The 17,352-nt window shown below is 44.9% G+C and overlaps 3 protein-coding genes across 5 annotated transcripts; 2 read left to right on the top strand and 1 right to left on the bottom strand.

The window, feature by feature from the left end:
• Nucleotides 1-274: 274 nt before the first annotated feature.
• LOC119399853 (dihydrofolate reductase) lies at nt 275-4,314 on the top strand. Its single transcript, XM_037666724.2, has 3 exons — nt 275-761; nt 1,765-1,885; nt 2,578-4,314. Exons 1-3 carry the CDS (start codon nt 535-537, stop codon nt 2,800-2,802), a joined length of 573 nt encoding a protein of 190 aa, XP_037522652.1. The 5' UTR covers nt 275-534; the 3' UTR covers nt 2,803-4,314.
• Nucleotides 4,315-4,415: 101 nt separating this feature from the next.
• On the bottom strand, nt 4,416-12,038 carry LOC119399852 (protein-lysine N-methyltransferase EEF2KMT). 3 transcript variants are annotated; one of them, XM_049417870.1, is made up of 8 exons: nt 11,876-12,037; nt 11,576-11,713; nt 11,389-11,499; nt 11,213-11,290; nt 10,493-10,548; nt 10,176-10,408; nt 8,897-9,031; nt 4,416-7,138 (listed from the first exon to the last, which is right to left on the bottom strand). In XM_049417870.1, the coding sequence occupies exons 1-8, from the start codon at nt 11,951-11,953 to the stop codon at nt 7,026-7,028; spliced, it is 942 nt and encodes a 313-aa protein (XP_049273827.1). In that variant the 5' UTR covers nt 11,954-12,037; the 3' UTR covers nt 4,416-7,025. The 3 variants fall into 3 exon arrangements, with proteins under 3 accessions (XP_049273827.1, XP_049273828.1, XP_037522650.1); XM_049417871.1 differs by having other exon boundaries at nt 4,416-7,135; nt 11,876-12,036; XM_037666722.2 differs by lacking the exon at nt 4,416-7,138 and adding an exon at nt 8,017-8,114 and having other exon boundaries at nt 11,876-12,038.
• Nucleotides 12,039-12,113: 75 nt separating this feature from the next.
• Nucleotides 12,114-17,130, top strand: LOC119399851 (UDP-GlcNAc:betaGal beta-1,3-N-acetylglucosaminyltransferase-like protein 1). The gene is given in 13 exon segments (XM_037666718.2): nt 12,114-12,239; nt 12,307-12,423; nt 12,519-12,621; nt 12,698-12,762; nt 12,855-12,923; nt 13,235-13,330; nt 13,879-13,974; nt 14,075-14,119; nt 14,121-14,200; nt 15,110-15,245; nt 15,323-15,391; nt 16,827-16,901; nt 16,970-17,130. Coding segments are annotated over 13 exon segments (1,068 nt in total). The 5' UTR covers nt 12,114-12,203; the 3' UTR covers nt 17,051-17,130.
• Nucleotides 17,131-17,352: the final 222 nt, after the last annotated feature.

Here is a 17,352-nt window from a genome sequence, read left to right as displayed (position 1 = left end):
GTGCCAGTCTTCAGTCTCGCACCTTATAGATAGAAGGACAAGAAGGAAAAGGTTTTATACAGCTTTACCGTTTCAGTTTCATCACTAATTTATTTTCTATTTAAAGATACAAGCAAGGTTGTGGGAGCTTAGCCAGTTTAGCTTACTTTAATTTTCGCCTTATCAGTTTCGGAATCGAAGCTGGGCACGGCACATAACATAACCCATACCAGCGCCTATTCTGAGGCACTGCCCATACATAACCAAACCGCAGAACAACTATCTGCATGTAAATAAAGCGACAAAGAAAAGGGAGAGAAAAGGACGTGGCACTGGCGCACTGGTGCCCTTTCACCACTTGCACTATCAATCTTTTCGCGCACTTTTGCGTCTTCCCGCCATAAACTTCTCGCAGTTTGTGAAGTGCATATCTGGAATCGCTGGCCGTCGATTGCGACAGCGGTGACGACTATAAAAGCCGCGATAACGGTCTCGGTGGTCTCGGGCGGAAGGTGAAAAGCCGCGGAAGAGTTGCCCGGCAGTCCGATACGAACGATGTGTCCGAGCGGTGCCAAGAACGCGGTGTCGTGCTTCGCCATCGTCGCTATGTGCCGCAACCGTGGGATCGGCGTAAACAACACCCTGCCTTGGCGTCTCAAGAAAGAGCTGGCCTACTTCTCGCGACTCACGAAGGAGGCGGCGGAGGGAAAGCAGAACGCCGTCGTCATGGGCCGGCTCACGTGGGAATCACTGCCGCCCAAGTCCCGGCCCCTGAGTGACAGGTAGCGCCGCAGTCATTTGATCCGGGCTTGACCACACGTTAAAGCTGTGCATTAAAGCTGTGCATAGAACAGAAGGTAGCAATTGGCTAGTGGGCACGGTGCACTTTCGATCAAGATGGAATGTGTTGTTGAGCGTGATTGGCTGTCGTCTGCAGCTTGCCCCAAGGAACCAATCGCGATGCTTCGAATGTGGCCTTGTGACTTTGGCATTAATTAGCTGCAGTAGCAACTGTTTGTGTTAATTAGCTGCACTAACTAGCCATCGCCATCGTGGGACGCAGTCGCAGTTCTTGTACAAGATAGTTGTAGCGCACAGTAGTAGTTATGGCCTCTTGTACACCTGCCAAATCTATGGTTAGAAAGTAGTTGTCTGCTGTAGCAGCATTGTACGGCATGATAGGGCTTTTGCTTGTTAGTGATGGCAGCCCCATGCGCGCCTGCAACAACGAATGACCAAGTGCAGGAGTATTAAATCACAGCTGTAAATGCAGATCCAGCTGTTGTATAAGTTGTAATGGTAATAACTAACTGCAGTGTGAGCAGTTGTTTAAAATGGATAGGCTGTGTTTTGGGGGCTTACATACTGTAAATGAATGCCCTACTTTGAGCATTGGATTTTGCTGTATGCAATGCTAAGACAATTCATATTCTGTTGCACTAATTCCTATTAAGGTACCTGACCAAGAAGTGTCAGCCCTCAGTCATCATCTTCAGTTTGGTTAGTTTAGTTACGTATTTGGGCTTCGTTAGGCTAGGTATTGTTCAAATGAAGTTCCCACGCAATAATGTCTGCTGTCGGTCTAGTTGGTGCATAGCTAGGAAGGAATTCACGAGAGCAGAGCAAGACACGGATGATAGAAAGGACACGGACAAGCGCTTCTCCGTGTCCTTTCTATGGTCCGTTTTCTTGCTTTGCGCCTATGAATTCCTTCCTAGTTCCCACACACTTTTAGAGATTTGCACCAGGTCGACGTCCCACCATGTTGTGCTTTTTTTGTGATAGGATAAACGTTGTGGTGAGCAAGACGCTAACAGAGGTTCCGGAGGGACACCACGTGGCGCGGAGCTTTCCAGACGCTGTGCAGATTTTGCAGAATCTTGTCGATGCTGGAAAGGCAAGTGCGGTGCTGCTGGTTTTTGCTAGCGTAACTAGATCCCTAAAGCACAGCGAACTGCATTAAATGAATTTCTTTGCCGATTGCTTGTCCTCCTGTTCTGGCAACCGTTCTGCTAAAGCTTACGCAAAAATAAGACTGCGGTCGCCACTTTGGGGTTTGAAATGTAAAAGTCAAAACGAGACGCCAGAAACAGAACACGAAAAGTGCAGGATGTGTGCGGTCTTCTGTCGTCCTGTCTTTTTAGTGCAGTAAAAAACCTTGTTCAAGACGAACTTCCACCAACTAGGCCAGCTTGGCGCTCTGTTATGGCTATATGTGGGTGTAAGCGCCTTAGTTAATGAAATGTGTTCATTGCCTGAACATCACTCACACTTCAGCACCCACTTGGAGATTTTTCAGAAGCTTCCGTGTATTTGACTGCTTCCCAACAGAGCAGTCGGAAAACGGAGAATCACTCAGAATTCAAGGAGCATGTGTTGGGGGACCAGTTGGCAAGACATTATTTTCAGAACTTAAACTGCCCTGGGGATGCGTCACCACAGTAAAAGACAGGACGAACTCTCTAAATTGATAAGCTAGAAAAACGAATTCCTTATGACGGAGCAAACGAGCCTAGTTCTATGTTGACTGGTGAAGTCAGGTTTTTTGAAGTTCACCGTTTCACTTTTGTTTTGCATCCTTTCAGGTCGACAAGGTAGTTTGTGATAGGAGGGGCTCGGCTGTATCGCGAGCTGATCGACAGTCCCCACTGCAGCCGCATATACCTCACCGAAATCGACAAAGAGTTTGAGTGTGATGTCTTCTTCCCGGAATTCGACGCCAGCAAGTTCCGGCTCATCAAAGAGGAGGGCGTGCCCGAAGAACTGCAGCAGGAGGGTGATATAACGTACCATTTCCGGGTCTACGAGCGCGTGAAAAACTGAACGTCACGTCTTGGACCTCTTGTGGACGACGAGAAGCGTTACTGCGTCACCAGGGATGATGCTGCACCTTATTGCATCTTTACATTTTACATTGAAAAAGCATCTTTACATTGAAAAAGCATATTTATGCTGGCTTGTTGGTACATACTGAAATTTGAAGACAGCGCTAGGATTGGACACACAATGGAAGTGACAAGATAGGGTGCTGAGTAACAAGTTTATTTCACCGTAGCCAGATATATACACCCTCAGAAAAAACCAAGGATAACTTTGAACTCTATTGAGCACTCTATTTCGGCTTATATGTTGAAGATTACAGTCAGTGATCGAGATATCCATGCTCTTTTTTCACCATGTCTTTTTAGCAGTTGTGCCCCATCCTAGTGTTGTTTTCATATTTTTTTCTGTATTAGAATGCAGAAACTCGCTAGACTGGGCCTGGTTGGCACTATTCCCGAACAAAATTGACCCTCGCTCCAGAGAGGATGATGCAAAGACGACAGAACGCGTCTTTGTCCTGTCTTTGACACTGTCTGATTCCGTCCGTAAGCTTTAGACGCATTTCTGCTTTGTGCGCAACTGTTTCTCGCCCATTACAGAAAGTGCTAGGCACTATTTTTTTTACATTTGTACATGCTCACTCTCTATTCTTAGATTACCGATGAATATCTGAAACGTACGGCGTCGTCTATTGTTAAAGAGAGCGCCTAACGATTAATGAGGTGACGCAACTGCAACATTTCTTCATCAATGGAAACAAGTGCCTAATATATACTATAATCAGGTGTACTGTCTGTTCACGACAAACTTGTTTGCGGACTTCCGTGCCATATCCGAGTGATTACGGCACTAAAATAAACGTTCCCTTTAAGAGCATGCCACAGTGTACTTGCTGACATTTGTCATTCACTTGTGCTCATTTGAAAAAAAAAACAAAAAACATTTGCATGTCTGTTAGTGCTCGCTAAAACAGACTTAGCAAAACACTGGTGCTGTTTCTTCATGTATCTTCATCTTCATGTGCAGGAATCTACGTTCAAGCATCCAAGCTTGACCTACGTGATAAAGTTAACTGTGGTTTCAAAACATTTTTGTTTGGAATAAAAAATGGATTGACCGAAAATGTGAGCAAATTCAGGGTGAACTGAATTATTTCACATAAAAGTGTTTCATAGATGTCCAAATACAGTCTCGAAGGAACAACCTACTGATCTAAACTTGCTAACCATTTCCGTACTGGTGACGGGTAAGTGGTCATAAGTGAAAAGTTCCTCATCTATCAATTCCTCTCAGGCTGCCGTTTGTGTTATATTAGGTAGCGTGCATGTACTGGTTTCTCTTTACATGCATGTGCTTGATGTGTGCACTGAAAGCTTGGCTTGCCACACTTCTGAGACACACGGTACAGTGTTTTCAAATCGCCTGCGGTACGGAAATAGTTACGATTCCGTGTCCGGTGTTTGTCTCTTTAGACAAGCAAATGTGCTTTTGCAGTGGTCAGTAGCCTCATAGGCCACAGAAGAAATAAGGTTTGTTGAAGAAAAATAAGCTATTTCCACCGTGATTGGGCATAACACACAATATTAATGCATACACTGCACACATGTCCACCAGGAAGTAACACTTTATTCCTTTTGTACCTGCCAACATGTTTGCCACCCATAGGCTGCCTTGATTTTGTGTCGCGAATTGACACACTCGCTGTTTCTAAAAGCAATTGCAGAAAATTATCACGCTTTTATTACTGAGACACTATTGCACATTTCACATGTTCTCATTAAAAAATGATACATTGCACACGAAGTATCCACCATAAAGGCATTGATCTAAAAGTAGGGCTTTCCCTCAAAACACATACATGAGGTATACTGTCTGAATACTAGTAAAGTTTATGCTAGTCAAAAGCAATCTAACTGCGATCTAATGAATAGATGTTGTAATATTCGTATGTACTTATAGCAAACATATAAAACTTATGTTTGATAGAACGATGATCGATACAAAATACAACATGGTTGTCCAGCACATTTTCAACATGAACACTGGTGCTTTCTCACACACAATATACACCTCACTCTGACGGCAATAACGATGCTATAGTGTTTCCTATATTCTATGAATACTGCACCTCATTTTTTTTTACTCTGAATTACCGTCTTCAAAAAGGCACTTGTCATGCGAAGGCTGCTCCCTGAACAAAGCAATTCCAAGCGGCGAACTGTAGGGTGCTTTACCGATAGACAACTGAGAGTTGTAGGAAAGTCGCAAGCTCGCGAATGGTCGAACCGCAGCGTGCTTCTGTACCCTAAATGGTGCAGTAGTGTACAACTTGCGGCTGCCGTCACAGGCGCGAGAGTCATGTGACTTTCCCGCATGTGACGGCAACCGCAAGTACACTTGCGGTTTCCGTATACACCTTGCGGCTGCTGTCACAGGTGCAAGTCATGTGACTCCCGCATGTGACGGCAACCGCAAGTTCGTCACATATGATGCTGCAACGGAAACATCATATATCAACGTAATACCATCTCCAATATTAAATGAAAGGGAAAGGTTCTGCTTGACGTTGCATAAGTATTACTTCACCCATGTCGGTGGTAGGCCCGTGTGACGGAGGGAAGGGGACAGTAACTTACGAGACGCCACTTCGCGGTTCTCACTATTTCGCCAGCACCACCAAAGCCGACAGCGATGCGCCACTCTACCAAAGTTATATGCGGCGTTTCTGCTCGGGTCATGTGACCATCCCGCACGCGACGGTGACCGGAAGTTTTGCTGCTGCGATTTTTAGCGTGCAGAAACGTGCGAGACTGCAAAGAATGTTGTGATCGCCAATAATGTGGCCCCTCGTTAAAAAAACGGACCGAGAGGATCGAAGGCGTTTCTTTTCCCAAGATACGTGTCATAGTAAACTGAAGGCATGGTTCGTTAACTCAACAAATGCTAACGAACATTTTAACCAACTCGACTCCGTACCTGATACGTGGTCCTGCCAGCAACCCTCCTCAACCATGGAACATACAAACTGCAGGAACTATCTCAACATGACAAAAGTTACTTAGCGCAATGAAAACATGGCACAGAAGGAACGTACACAAGGGACTTATTGCGCTAAGTAATTTTTGTCAGTATGCACCAACTAGGCCCCCAAAAAGTCCTATTATATCTCAACATGCCACATGTGCTCTGGGACTGTGGTCAGTCATCACTCTACAGCTCCCCACAAACTTCATCTCCGCTTATTGGAAGTATAGCTTCCCTCCGCAAACAGCTACGTCATGCTCCGTCTATTCCAAAGTTTAGACACCACTAGGTGTGAGAAAACTTTGAATTTCCCAGAAATTTCTGACTGCATTCGGTCGAACTGCACAGTACACGTTAGCGCTTTTTGGAACAGGACAGAAATCTGAGTCCAAGGCTGCCCGCCGAAGCAGCGAGAATATCCAGCTTTTTCCTGATTCTCGTGGTTCCTAAGCCTTTGACCCTGACTGTACAGTAGTTCCCACACTTAGAAATGACTTGTTCCATCGCCTATCCTGCATGTTTCCGGACACCAACAAGCCACTATACTGGAAGACCGGGGGTAACCGACAGACTTCGGCGAGTCAGTTTTGATAATTTTCCAGTGAGGCCCTGGATTGAAGGCCCCCGATAACCAACGCACTTTAATGAATTAGGCTAAAATTCTGTTACTCTTGCCACATTGAGTAATCACTATAGAAATTGAGCACGAAAGGCAGACCGTTTGAGAAAAGGTGACGTTTGCAGTGTTTGGTTCAGAAAATTTTCGGTAACTAAATTCACTCCTACTAATATAGCACATATTTAATCTGCGGTTATACCTGCCAAAACGATAATGTGGCTATAAGGCACGCTGTAGCGAGGGACGTATCTAATAAATTCGACCACATGGGGTTCTTTAACGTGCACCTAAATCTAGGCATACTGGGGCGTTTATGCGTCTGCATGGTGCCCTCACTGAAATGCAGCCACCGTGGCCGGAAACCCCAACCCTATATAATGTGCTACACTCAAACCTCGTTATAACGAACATGGATATAACGAATTATCGGTTATAACGAAGTAAATGAAGAATAGCCTTGTCATAGCTACAGTGTTAAAAATAAACGTCTATAACGAATTTTCGGATATAACGAAGTTATTTTCGTGGCAGATGAGACTTTGTTATAATGAGGTTTGAGTGTATAGTGCGAATTCCTGTGTCATCTGGGGCATGCTGTGATCTTGTCTATTTCGACTGGGCACGAGCGATCGTAGAAGAAAACCTTCTCTCGTGGACCTGCGCACGGCTCGTATTGCAGCGATGCCTGGTCTGCTAGAACAGAGAAGACAAAGAAAAAGAAAGTGTCTGTTTACAAGGTGCGCACACACGTCTCTGCTTAAGCGATTCCTTTACATCTAGAGGTTTCACAGCTGGTATTCGTTATTGCATTTCACGATACATCCACATAGTATGTACTACGTCGCAGAATAAGACTCACACATCAGGCCAAAAATTTAAGAAAAGTCTATTCTTGTAAATATGGAGCTTAAAAATTGTACGGATATAGAACGCTATGTACATAAGTCAGGCATGAGGTCTATTTTCAGCTATCTGCTGTGATTAAAATTTTATGTATTCTTTCTTCAATTTTTTTCCAATGGTTTGCAACATATCAGTTAATCAGATTACAATGAACAGGGTATCAGTGGCTCCCATAAGATCTGCCCTTTTGCTCTGGCTTCTACACAGCAATAACTGTGAGACTCTGAAGTTGAAACCTGACAGTGTTCTGTTGCCTTCGAAGTCTACCTTCTTGTCGCACGTTACTACACCTAGCTGCGTTTCTTGTCACAGTGTAAATCACACTAATCCAATCCTTAGAGATCACTTCTTACATCATTAATCCTATATCTTGTCATTCACAAGCATCAAATTTAATCCCATGGAAATGCGCGAATGTGTACGTTAACTCGTAAGCCTTCCACTGCCAACTTTGATGCGCTGAACTTTAAAGGGCCCCTAACCCACCTCCGAAAGTTTTTATAATTTTTTTGTTTCAAGTAAATGCGTGTACCTAGTTCAGAATGACGTCACGATCAACAATGCCAAACGCGGCAGTGCTATGAGCCGCGGGCGTGCCATAAATTCCAAGAAACAATCCCTTCTCTTCTCCAGGCCTTTCGTTAATCCCCTGAGTTGGCCGTGACGTCAACATTCGCGTCTGGTCATGTCGTCCATAAAAAGAACCTGTTTGTCTGCTCCAGGTATGCACGCTCGCCGATCTTGCTCCTCGCGCTGAGGAGGAGCACTGGGCCAGGAGGAGAGACGAGCCGATGAACGGAGCATAGCGAAGGAAAGAGCAAAATGAGCGAGGGCCTCTTTTGGACCATCAAACGCGTGTAACTCTATTACTATGGCACCTTCCCGAAAAATTCTCGCAGCTACATGTTAGTTGAGGACTCATGCACAACTGCAACACCACAACTAAATTTTGAGCTCTGGGTGGTTTAGGGGCCCTTTAAAAGAAGTTGTCCATAGCTGTATCCACTCCTTTCTGTTAAATGCCTTCAGGTTTGAGAGTAGGAAGAATGAGCCAGGGAACTCAAAACAGAGTTTAGCGTAACTGAAGGATTCAGCAGACTATGTGGCATATCATGTTGGACATTCGTTTTGGTTTGAGGACACTCTAGTCCTGATTGGCTATGGGCTCAGTTAACTGGTCATTTTACAGCCCAGACTCTAGTGCCTAGCTATCTGTTTGATGAAAACGGCTGGTGGGGTGGCAGCGATAATGGCGGTCTACTGTTCATTTTTCTTCACAGCAGGGGTGGCGGCAGGATTTTTTTATTGGGGGTACATCCGTAAGAATTGAGTTCTTTTGGAGGGGCAGGGAGGCGGAGCACTCCTGGGAAGGGGGGGGGGAGGCTGCCCCACCCCCGTGCCTCCTCCAGGCACTGCCCCTGCAGCACAGTATACAAAGTGAGCAGGGTGAAAGAATTACAAGGTGCGCTGCAATAGTGTAACGACTGTTACCTACTTGGCAAAGCAGCACGCCTGCAGTTAACTGTGCTGCCACAAAGATCAACCTACCTAGTTCACTGAGGAACAATGCACGAGTTTCAGGATTGCGGATAGTCGATGCGATGTATGCTGTGCCGCCGTTCGCCAGCAGAGCCGCGAGGGTCGCAACAAGGGCTGGCACGACTTCTGGGTCATAGACCAGATCTGCAGGAATCGGCATGAGCAAAAGGAGCGTCAAATGAAACGTGGCATGTGTGGCAAAAACGCAACACGAGCCTGAGAAGCACTGGGTTAAAGGTCACTCATGTCAGTAGCGGGCATGAAATGCATTCACCCCGAGAACGCCATTAATCGAAGCGTCATTGCGAGAACGTTGGAAACCGATAGAGACTTCATGTGCCCATGCGAACAAATTTGCAACAGCAGCAAGTGTGAGACCACAAAGAACATCCAGCTGGTGTCTGCGTAGTCAAACTTGGAGAGGGAGAAACAACGCTTCTCTGAAGCAGTCAATGTACACAGTGTCATTCCTTGTGCTTTCATGTCAAATGAACATATATCATGCATTGCTGTGTACAATATGGTAAAATTCATTTCGTAAACTTGTAATGAGAACCAAATGAAGTTTTAAAAATGTGTAGGCTTCCGTCATTCATTCTTTCTTGACAGCCAAACCTAGCAGAATACTTCTGTCGGGTAAAACTACACTAAAGTATTGACTGAATGGTAACGTGTGAATTCTACGTACCTAATAACAAGGCCCATGTAGCGGTGTTGAAAATTTTTTTTTATTTCAACGAATAGACGCCACTTGTTATTTCCAGCAAAACCTAATGTTCATGTGTATACATGCGTATGCATGCGCAACTATTTCTTTACGCACTTGGCCCTTCCACGACGAAAAGCCATATTCATAATTTGTTTGCACGTCGCCATGTTCACATTGTATTTATCTACCATATAAATGCAGATGGTGTACAGTTGCTGGGATTGTGTTGTCGCCATGTCTCGCAAAATTTGTAGTCATTTGTTGAGATAAATGTTTACTAAACACTGAAGTCCTTCTTGGGCCTCTGTTTGTGAACAATGCAAAAAACACGCTGCACAACTCTCCTTGCCTGCCTGCTCTGTTTTTATCGCTTAAGTATGTTTAAAAAGCATGAACTGGACATGTATGAAAAGGAACGTCACACACACAGGCGCTTGTTATGTACCTTTTGTCAGTGTATGGTTCGCGCTTTTTTAAAAATTAAACGTACTTATAGATTATCAACGTTCCCAAACAGCCACTCTGCTTCTGAAGTGTATTTTTGTTTTCGTGAATTTCAGCAGGCAAGCTCCAACGTACCAGCTCCAAGGATTACATCAGCTGTGCAACGTTCCTTGAAGTTTTCGTGGTCGCCCCAACAAAGCGTCTCAACTCTTGCATGACACTCCGTGACACCATTCCGCTTGAGGTTCTCCTCCAGGGAACGAAGCACGGCTTCGTGGCCGTCGGTAAATGTGTATGACAGGGGGCGACAGGTCTTGCACACGACGATGCCAGTCAGTCCGATGCCGCATCCAAGTTCTACAACATGCCTGCCGTGAAAAAAACTCGCTGCAGTTCTTCGAACCTGCACGCACTTTGGGCAAAACAGACTGACTAGAAGTTTTCAAGCTTACTTGCCACGCAACAGATGCCTGTTTTCGAGGCACCATTCAGACAGACACTTCGATGCCTGTAAGGAGAAACATGAAGGGATAATGATTTTGCGCTGAAATTAAAGCTGCTATGACAATTTTTGTCAGCAGCAACATCTAGAAGGCCATAACTGTGACAGCAGCATGACAAACCTGCACCTGATAAACATTTATGATTGTCTGATAAGCGAACGAATTGGATGAAGTTTTAAGCAGTAATTTATTTATTAGCAGCAACATACTTTAATTATTTCTCCTATGCATTGTATGTTTATGCATATTTAACATTGTTTATTTAATAATCCTCTTTGTTTCACATGTGTAGAGATCTAGTTCATTATCCGTGTTTGTATGTTATTAATGTGCTATTGCACGTAAGTTGCTGTATGCCATTAACCTTATATTGTAATTTTGCTATGGCTTATTTTTTACTTCTGGCTGTAGTTGGAGTCTAACTATGGCGCTAGGATCGCAGTCTGGCGTGTTACTTTGCTTTTAGTTCCAGCGCCAATGGCAATCCCGCAAATATGAGTAGTCAAAGAAAAAAAAAAAATAAAGCAAATAAAATAAAACCAATTGAAAGACCAGCCTATGCATGTGGTAAGGACGTCCACGTGATTACGTTATTGGCTCACAAAGAACTTGCACTACAAACAAGAAGCTTAATTAAGGTTCATAAATAAGGAAAAAAAAAACACTCACCTGCCACGTTGTGAGGCCTGTCGTTCCACCAATCACAAAAGCGGTATGCTCTTTTAACGTGACTGTCGTGCGAGCGTCCTAGAACGAAACGATCGATCAGCCGTGTCAATATACCGAGTACGCGGCCGTGTAAGAGATTATGTGGAACAACAAGCAAATGCAGCGGAAAAACTCACAATAGTGTACGTGACAAAGCCGGGGACGTCTTCATCGCTGTTCACGCCGCCGAGTTTCTCCGCAAAGTGGACGTACAGGCTGTCCGCGATGTCGACATTTTTTTCTTCAAGCTGTGAAAGAGTAGACGATTGCGCGGTTAGTTTAGCCTCGCTGGAGATCGCGAAGCCAGCGATCGGCGTCGCATACCTTGTTGATGAGACACTTGAGGAAATTCCTGATATACGCAGGTCTCGGCGGGTACGTTACCGCCGTGGGATGGAGAATGGTACGACTGATCAACGCTTCCTGAAATTCCGGCGTCAGTAGTTCGCTCGGCACTGCGTCCTGCAAGCAGGGATGGTGCGAGAATTTCTAGGCGAACACTCGCGCTAGTTATTCCCTCAAATTTCGCTACCGATCAGTGCAGTCTCGCTTTACGCAGAACCTGTCAGTCCTGCATATGGCGAATTTTACAATCGTCGGAGAAGTTCATCACCACCGACTTACCAGCAATTTCCTCACTTCCACGACAGGGACACAGGCGAGGAATAGCGTCGAAATGGATCTCAACGTCTTGTCGGTCATAGTTTGGAAACCTGATCGCACCGATCATCATAGAGAAGACATCCCTGCGTTCCGAAAGCAAGGATCAACAAACACACGTGCTCTCTTACCACGTGTTTTAAGCCGAAGCCGGAAAGAAAGAGCCGAGTCAATCCGAGCCAATCATCCAGCGTAGAAAGTTTTGTCTGTCCCAGTTTTGACGTCCGTAAACGTCCGCACGCTCGCTTGTTGGTTGTTGTTGGCGAAGTTTGTCAATATTGTTGGTTCAGCGATGACTGGAGACGCTTCAAACGATGCCGTCGATGTGGTAAGGCCCGTGCGAAAATATTTCCATAGTGGCCGGGCTAAGACACGCCGCCGATTTCTCTTCGCAGTCAGTTATAATCCCAGTCTTCAACGGCAAGCAATGGATCGACGAATGCCTGAGCTCAGTAGCGCAACAGGAATTCGACGGTACCTTGGAAGCGTCCATTTACGACGACTCCAGCACGGTAATGTTTGACACGGTGAAGACGCCGCTAAAGCTGACCGGTGGAGTTGAAGTAGAGTTGAAGTGATGGAGATCTTTGTTCTTCGAAACTCGCAGGACGGAACGGCCGAGCTATTGCGAGATTGGAAACCGAAACTAGAATCGCGCGGCATTTTCGTCCGCATTTCGTCGGGCGATCCGGGTTCCAAACCTAGAGGAGGTGAATTACACACACATTTACGAGGACAGTGTGTTGCGGATGATTCATTTTATCTTCATCGTTTCATTTCTTCTAGTTGGCTTCGCGAAAAATGCCGCCGTGCGACAGAGCAAGGGCCGGTACCTTTGCTTTCAGGACATCGTGAGTTCGATGCCGTTCGTATTCTCTCCGGCTAATTAACTTCCTTCAGCGAGTGGCATTACAGGGTTGGCTATTTGTTTTACATGATGCAGGATGACGTCATGCACCCGTCCCGTGTTCAAGAGCAGTTCTACGAAGCAACGAAACTATCGCCCAACACGGTGAGACCTTGTTTAAAAACGCGCCGTTCGTGGTTTATTATTTGGAGTAGACAAGCTGTAGGCGTACCAAACTGGCTTCTTTGACTACAAACTCAGTAAGATTGTAAAACAGAAATAAGCATAAAGCAAAAATAAGCTTCGATTACGCGTAATTCAAATGAAGCTCTTGATAAGGCTAGATTTTCTTTCTCCGTGCCAAACAGGCTGATGTTTATTTCTTCGTGCGTAATATATATATATATATATATATATATATATATATATATATATATATATATATATATATATATATATATATATATATATTTCAGATTGTAGGCTCCCAGTATCATCGCTTACCAGAAGGATCTACTGAACGTTATACATTATGGGCCAACACCCTGGATCCAAAAAAGCTCACAGTTCAGGTAATGTGCCGCTCAATTGATCGTATGAAAACTAGGCATGCAGACATGGAATGGGAACGGACAACACAAACATGAACTATCAACTTACGTTGTTTTTACCTTCATTTGCGTTAGTGCCTGCATGCCTCACTTTTTTAGTCTATTACAAATTTATGATGTAATGTCTGTCGTCATCTCGAGCACTGTAGTTAACCGATGCCTATGCTACCTAGCTATTGCTGGGTTCAAAGAGTCACTCAAGAGTTCAAGTAACCCTTTTCTTGTGTCCTTGCATGCAAGCCGAACTTTTCCTATGAAGTATCTGTACCAACAAGCTAAATTTACTGTCATTATATGAGCTGAAGTAATGTGATTTGGGCAGGAAAAATGGAACACAGTATGTATGTGCATACATATGAAACAGTACATATGCGTGTACTGTGTCACCTTCTCTGTGTCCCGTTTTTCTTGGCGCTTCGATGCAATGTGCTCCGCAAGCTTTGTTCTGTAGATTTAAAAAAGCTTTATGTTATTGAACCTACAACATATCGCCAATATGACATTTTCAGGTTTACACGTCTCACGGACCCACTGTCATCATGCCCACGTGGTTCTGCAGCAGAGCCGTCTTCGACGCCATAGGTGGCTTCGACGAAACTGGAAAGGTATAGGTTTGAGGCTTGTGCTTTCGAAAGCTCTGTTCATGAATTGTAGTGTTGTCGCTTCGCTACGATTTTCTCCGTTCTCTAATCTACCTTCCTTCAGGGCACACCGGAAGACCTCATCTTCTTTTACAAGCACCTTGACCTTCGGAGGGAATGTCGCCAGGGTGGAGAAAGACCTGCTGACCTACCGTTACCACCCGCAACAGTCTACGTTCACGATAGCAGAGTAGGGAGTTTTTTTTTTAATTGCGCAGAACTTGCACGTAACTATTATTTGTCTCAGAGGCGGCACCAGGATTTTTCCTATGTGGGAGCAGCTGCACAATGGACGGGTTGCAAAATCTACAAGGCATCTTTTCTGCACTACAAAAACTCTTGCACAGTGGAGGTGCGTCCTGTCTTTGCTACAACTGTTATGTGCAGTGTAGCGTTTCATGTGCTTGGCCATAGCGATGCGTGCAAATGACAACGCGCGTCGTGTCTCCCTCTAGTCCATGCCATGGCAAAACACTTGAAACGCTGCACTGCATGTAACATTTGTAGCAAGGACGGGACGTACTGCTGTTGTGCATGGATTTTTGTATTGCAGGAAAGCTACCTTGGAAAAGAGAGAGAGAAATGCTTTTAATGAAAAGTTGGAGATGTTAGTCTGGCTATTTGCCTGAAATGCTACTCTGGATATTGTGTGATAGTTATGATATATGCACTGATAAACACATAACAGCACATACAGCCACACACACACACATAGATTACACTGTTTACAAAGTTTCGTTAAAGCTCGTGGCCCACAACAACAACAGAAGTCAACAGCATTTTCGTGGCGCGTAACGCACAGGTGGTGCTTTGTCATGAGACAAGAATATGCCACAGTTCTAAGCACGAATCCCGTTGAAGATGTAGCCTTGGAAGGTTTTGCAACTTGTCTATGGAAAAATATTTCAAGAGGGCAAGAGCACCTCTGAAGTAACTATAGGGTTAGCTTTCTTGTGCTTCAAAGGGATGGAGGGGCAGGCTAAATCTTCAGCAGGCTTCAGCTGCTCCACCTCACCACTTTCTGGTGCTGACTCTGCTTTATTTGCTTTAGTGAGACATCTTTGCATTGACCTAGCGCACGATCTTTAACTCATCTCAGGTCCACCATTTGGGACCTGCGACTTGCCAGGCTGAAGCAGCACGTCTTAGCGCGTTGGCCGAGCTTTACCATCTGGAACGCTGGGAAGCAGGGTCGCAGGTTTTACAGGAGCCTCGACATTGCGAACCGAAGAAAGGTAAAAGTGCACGCCAACATTTGACGTCTCGTTTCATATCTTTTTGAGGCACTTTCTGACTCTTCTCCACCCCTTAGGTGTCTGCATTTTGCGACGTGGATGAGAAGAAAATCTCCAGAGGAGTGTACATCCACGAAGAATCTGAGGTACCTTGCCTTTCTGTTTTGTTTGGTGTGTTGTCTCGATAGAATTAAGCGCTTTTTTTGGTGGCACTGTATAGTCTTTCTCAAAAGTTTCAAAGCCACCGCCTACGTGACTTGGCATTCGAATCAATGCGCTGGGGCCCATGTAGAACTTTTATTTCGGAGCCTCAGAGAGTTATAGGAATAGTGTCCGCTGTGCTTTCGAGCTTCCGAACAACTTCCATTGTATGAGAGACGGTGCTTGTCAAACACGTCGTGTTGTCAAAACTCTTCACAAAACATGCATAAGTGCAAATCTTAAAGGAGCACTGACACAAAATTTCGAAGGCGAGATAACCCGTGTGATGGATTTATGTGGACACACACGCATCATCTACGAAATATCAATGGATAATATAGCCTAGAACATATTTAAAGTCACGTTTAAATGCGCGTCGCCCCACTCCACGTGAAACGCGCCTTCGGTGTCCTAGTAAACAACCAACGGCCACCTGCGTCACGAGTTTGTGTTGGCTGCCACGATTGTTGCGGGTGCTCTCTCCCACTGACTCCTAGCAGACCTTTGCAACGGAAAGAAGGGGAGACTTGCACGGGAGTACAAAGGCTGATGTCCTCGCCTCGGCAGTGCATCTTGGGGGGGTCACACATATTTACAACGCCTCAGAGGGCATTGTAGCAGCACCAGGAAGCCTTCGTTGAAAAGAGTTGTCGACGCGGTGCTCATGTGCACGCGGTTTTGCGTGCTCATGTAGCCAGCTATGCTTACACAGCTACCACTCTGGGTCCTGCCTACCTCGGCGCTCTCTGAAACCGAAACTGCGACTGGGCGCTATAAAGCCGTCTCCAAAAAATTAACGGTTGCGCGCTCGAGCAAACGAGCTTTCCAGCCGTAATAAGTGGGTCGTTAGCTACTTATCGCAACAGAAAAAACAAGATGCAAAATTTTGGTGTCAGTGCCCCTTTGATATGGGTGCAAACAGCAATATAAATAAGCTGATCGGAATGAACAAAAGTACGGTATAAGAGAGTGATGCACAGTTACTGCAGTTGGCTTATAGGCATTAAATTATTGCAAATGCACTCATACAGAAAAAATGTGTATGTATGAGATATTGTGCCTTAAAACCGATTTTCTTCTCTCCCTATGTATTTCACGTGAAATTCAACACTGCAGCCCAAACCTTGCATTGTAACCTTTACAATGCACTCGTCAATTTCAGCTTGCGCATCTAAGTTACTAATAAATTCATCAGCCTTTTTTTGTGGGAGGGGGGCAAACCATTCGTGTCTATGCGTTTGCTCATGGGTATATGTTTGGGAGCCTGAAATGGTGCACAGTTACATGAAGCAAGCAAACATGACAACATGTTGTAGTCGTACATGACTTGTTTACATATTGAATTGATGCGAAAGGTAGTGTCTTGTTCCTCTGTTGCAGGAAGTGCCCAGACCAAGGGTACCCATAATTCATTTTAGGGATGCCACACCGCCATTGGTTATATGCATGAAATTGGTAAGCGTTTACTAGTATGGTAGTTTTTCTTCTTCCTTGCCAGCTGATTGCATTCATTTTCTTTTCAGGACCTGACCAATGGCTCTTTCGAGGCTAACCTATCTTCATTAAACCTCATCGAAGGCGTTGACTACGTGCATTTTTCATAGCAGCCTGAACTGCAATAGCCGATTGGTTGTTGACTGTAAATAAATGTTTTATAAAAAATAAAAAGGAAAAATGTAAAACATGTTTAATAATCTTGTGTACATGATTCATTCCAGCAGTTTTTCCTCTTTGCTGGTGCTATGCACTCGGTGTAGTCAACGCTAGCGACTAAATATGCGAGAAATGTAGTAGAAGCTGAAGGACCTCTCATTATATGAGACTTATGGATGGGTGGATGAATGTTGTGTTTAGGACCACATCGATGCTGCAGGAGAACTTCCTTCGTGAGGATTAGTGAGTGCAG

This window comes from Rhipicephalus sanguineus, chromosome 7 (assembly GCF_013339695.2).
Source record: "Rhipicephalus sanguineus isolate Rsan-2018 chromosome 7, BIME_Rsan_1.4, whole genome shotgun sequence".
Classification (NCBI taxonomy): domain Eukaryota; kingdom Metazoa; phylum Arthropoda; class Arachnida; order Ixodida; family Ixodidae; genus Rhipicephalus; species Rhipicephalus sanguineus.
This window is presented reverse-complemented; position numbering and strand designations above follow the sequence as displayed.

Bases quoted from the DNA above. Each gene is read 5' to 3' on its own strand.
- LOC119399853 (XM_037666724.2), top strand. From the start codon at position 535: ATGTGTCCGAGCGGTGCCAAGAACGCGGTGTCGTGCTTCGCCATCGTC. The intron at 762-1,764 runs GTAGCGCCGCAG...TTTTTGTGATAG, and splicing joins TCCCGGCCCCTGAGTGACAG to GATAAACGTTGTGGTGAGCA. The intron at 1,886-2,577 runs GTGCTGCTGGTT...TCGACAAGGTAG, and splicing joins ATGCTGGAAAGGCAAGTGCG to TTTGTGATAGGAGGGGCTCG.
- LOC119399852 (XM_049417870.1), bottom strand. From the start codon at position 11,953: ATGACCGACAAGACGTTGAGATCCATTTCGACGCTATTCCTCGCCTGT. The intron at 11,291-11,388 runs GTGAGTTTTTCC...GTTTCGTTCTAG, and splicing joins GCTTTGTCACGTACACTATT to GACGCTCGCACGACAGTCAC. The intron at 9,032-10,175 runs GTACGTTGGAGC...CGATTCCTGCAG, and splicing joins TGATGTAATCCTTGGAGCTG to ATCTGGTCTATGACCCAGAA.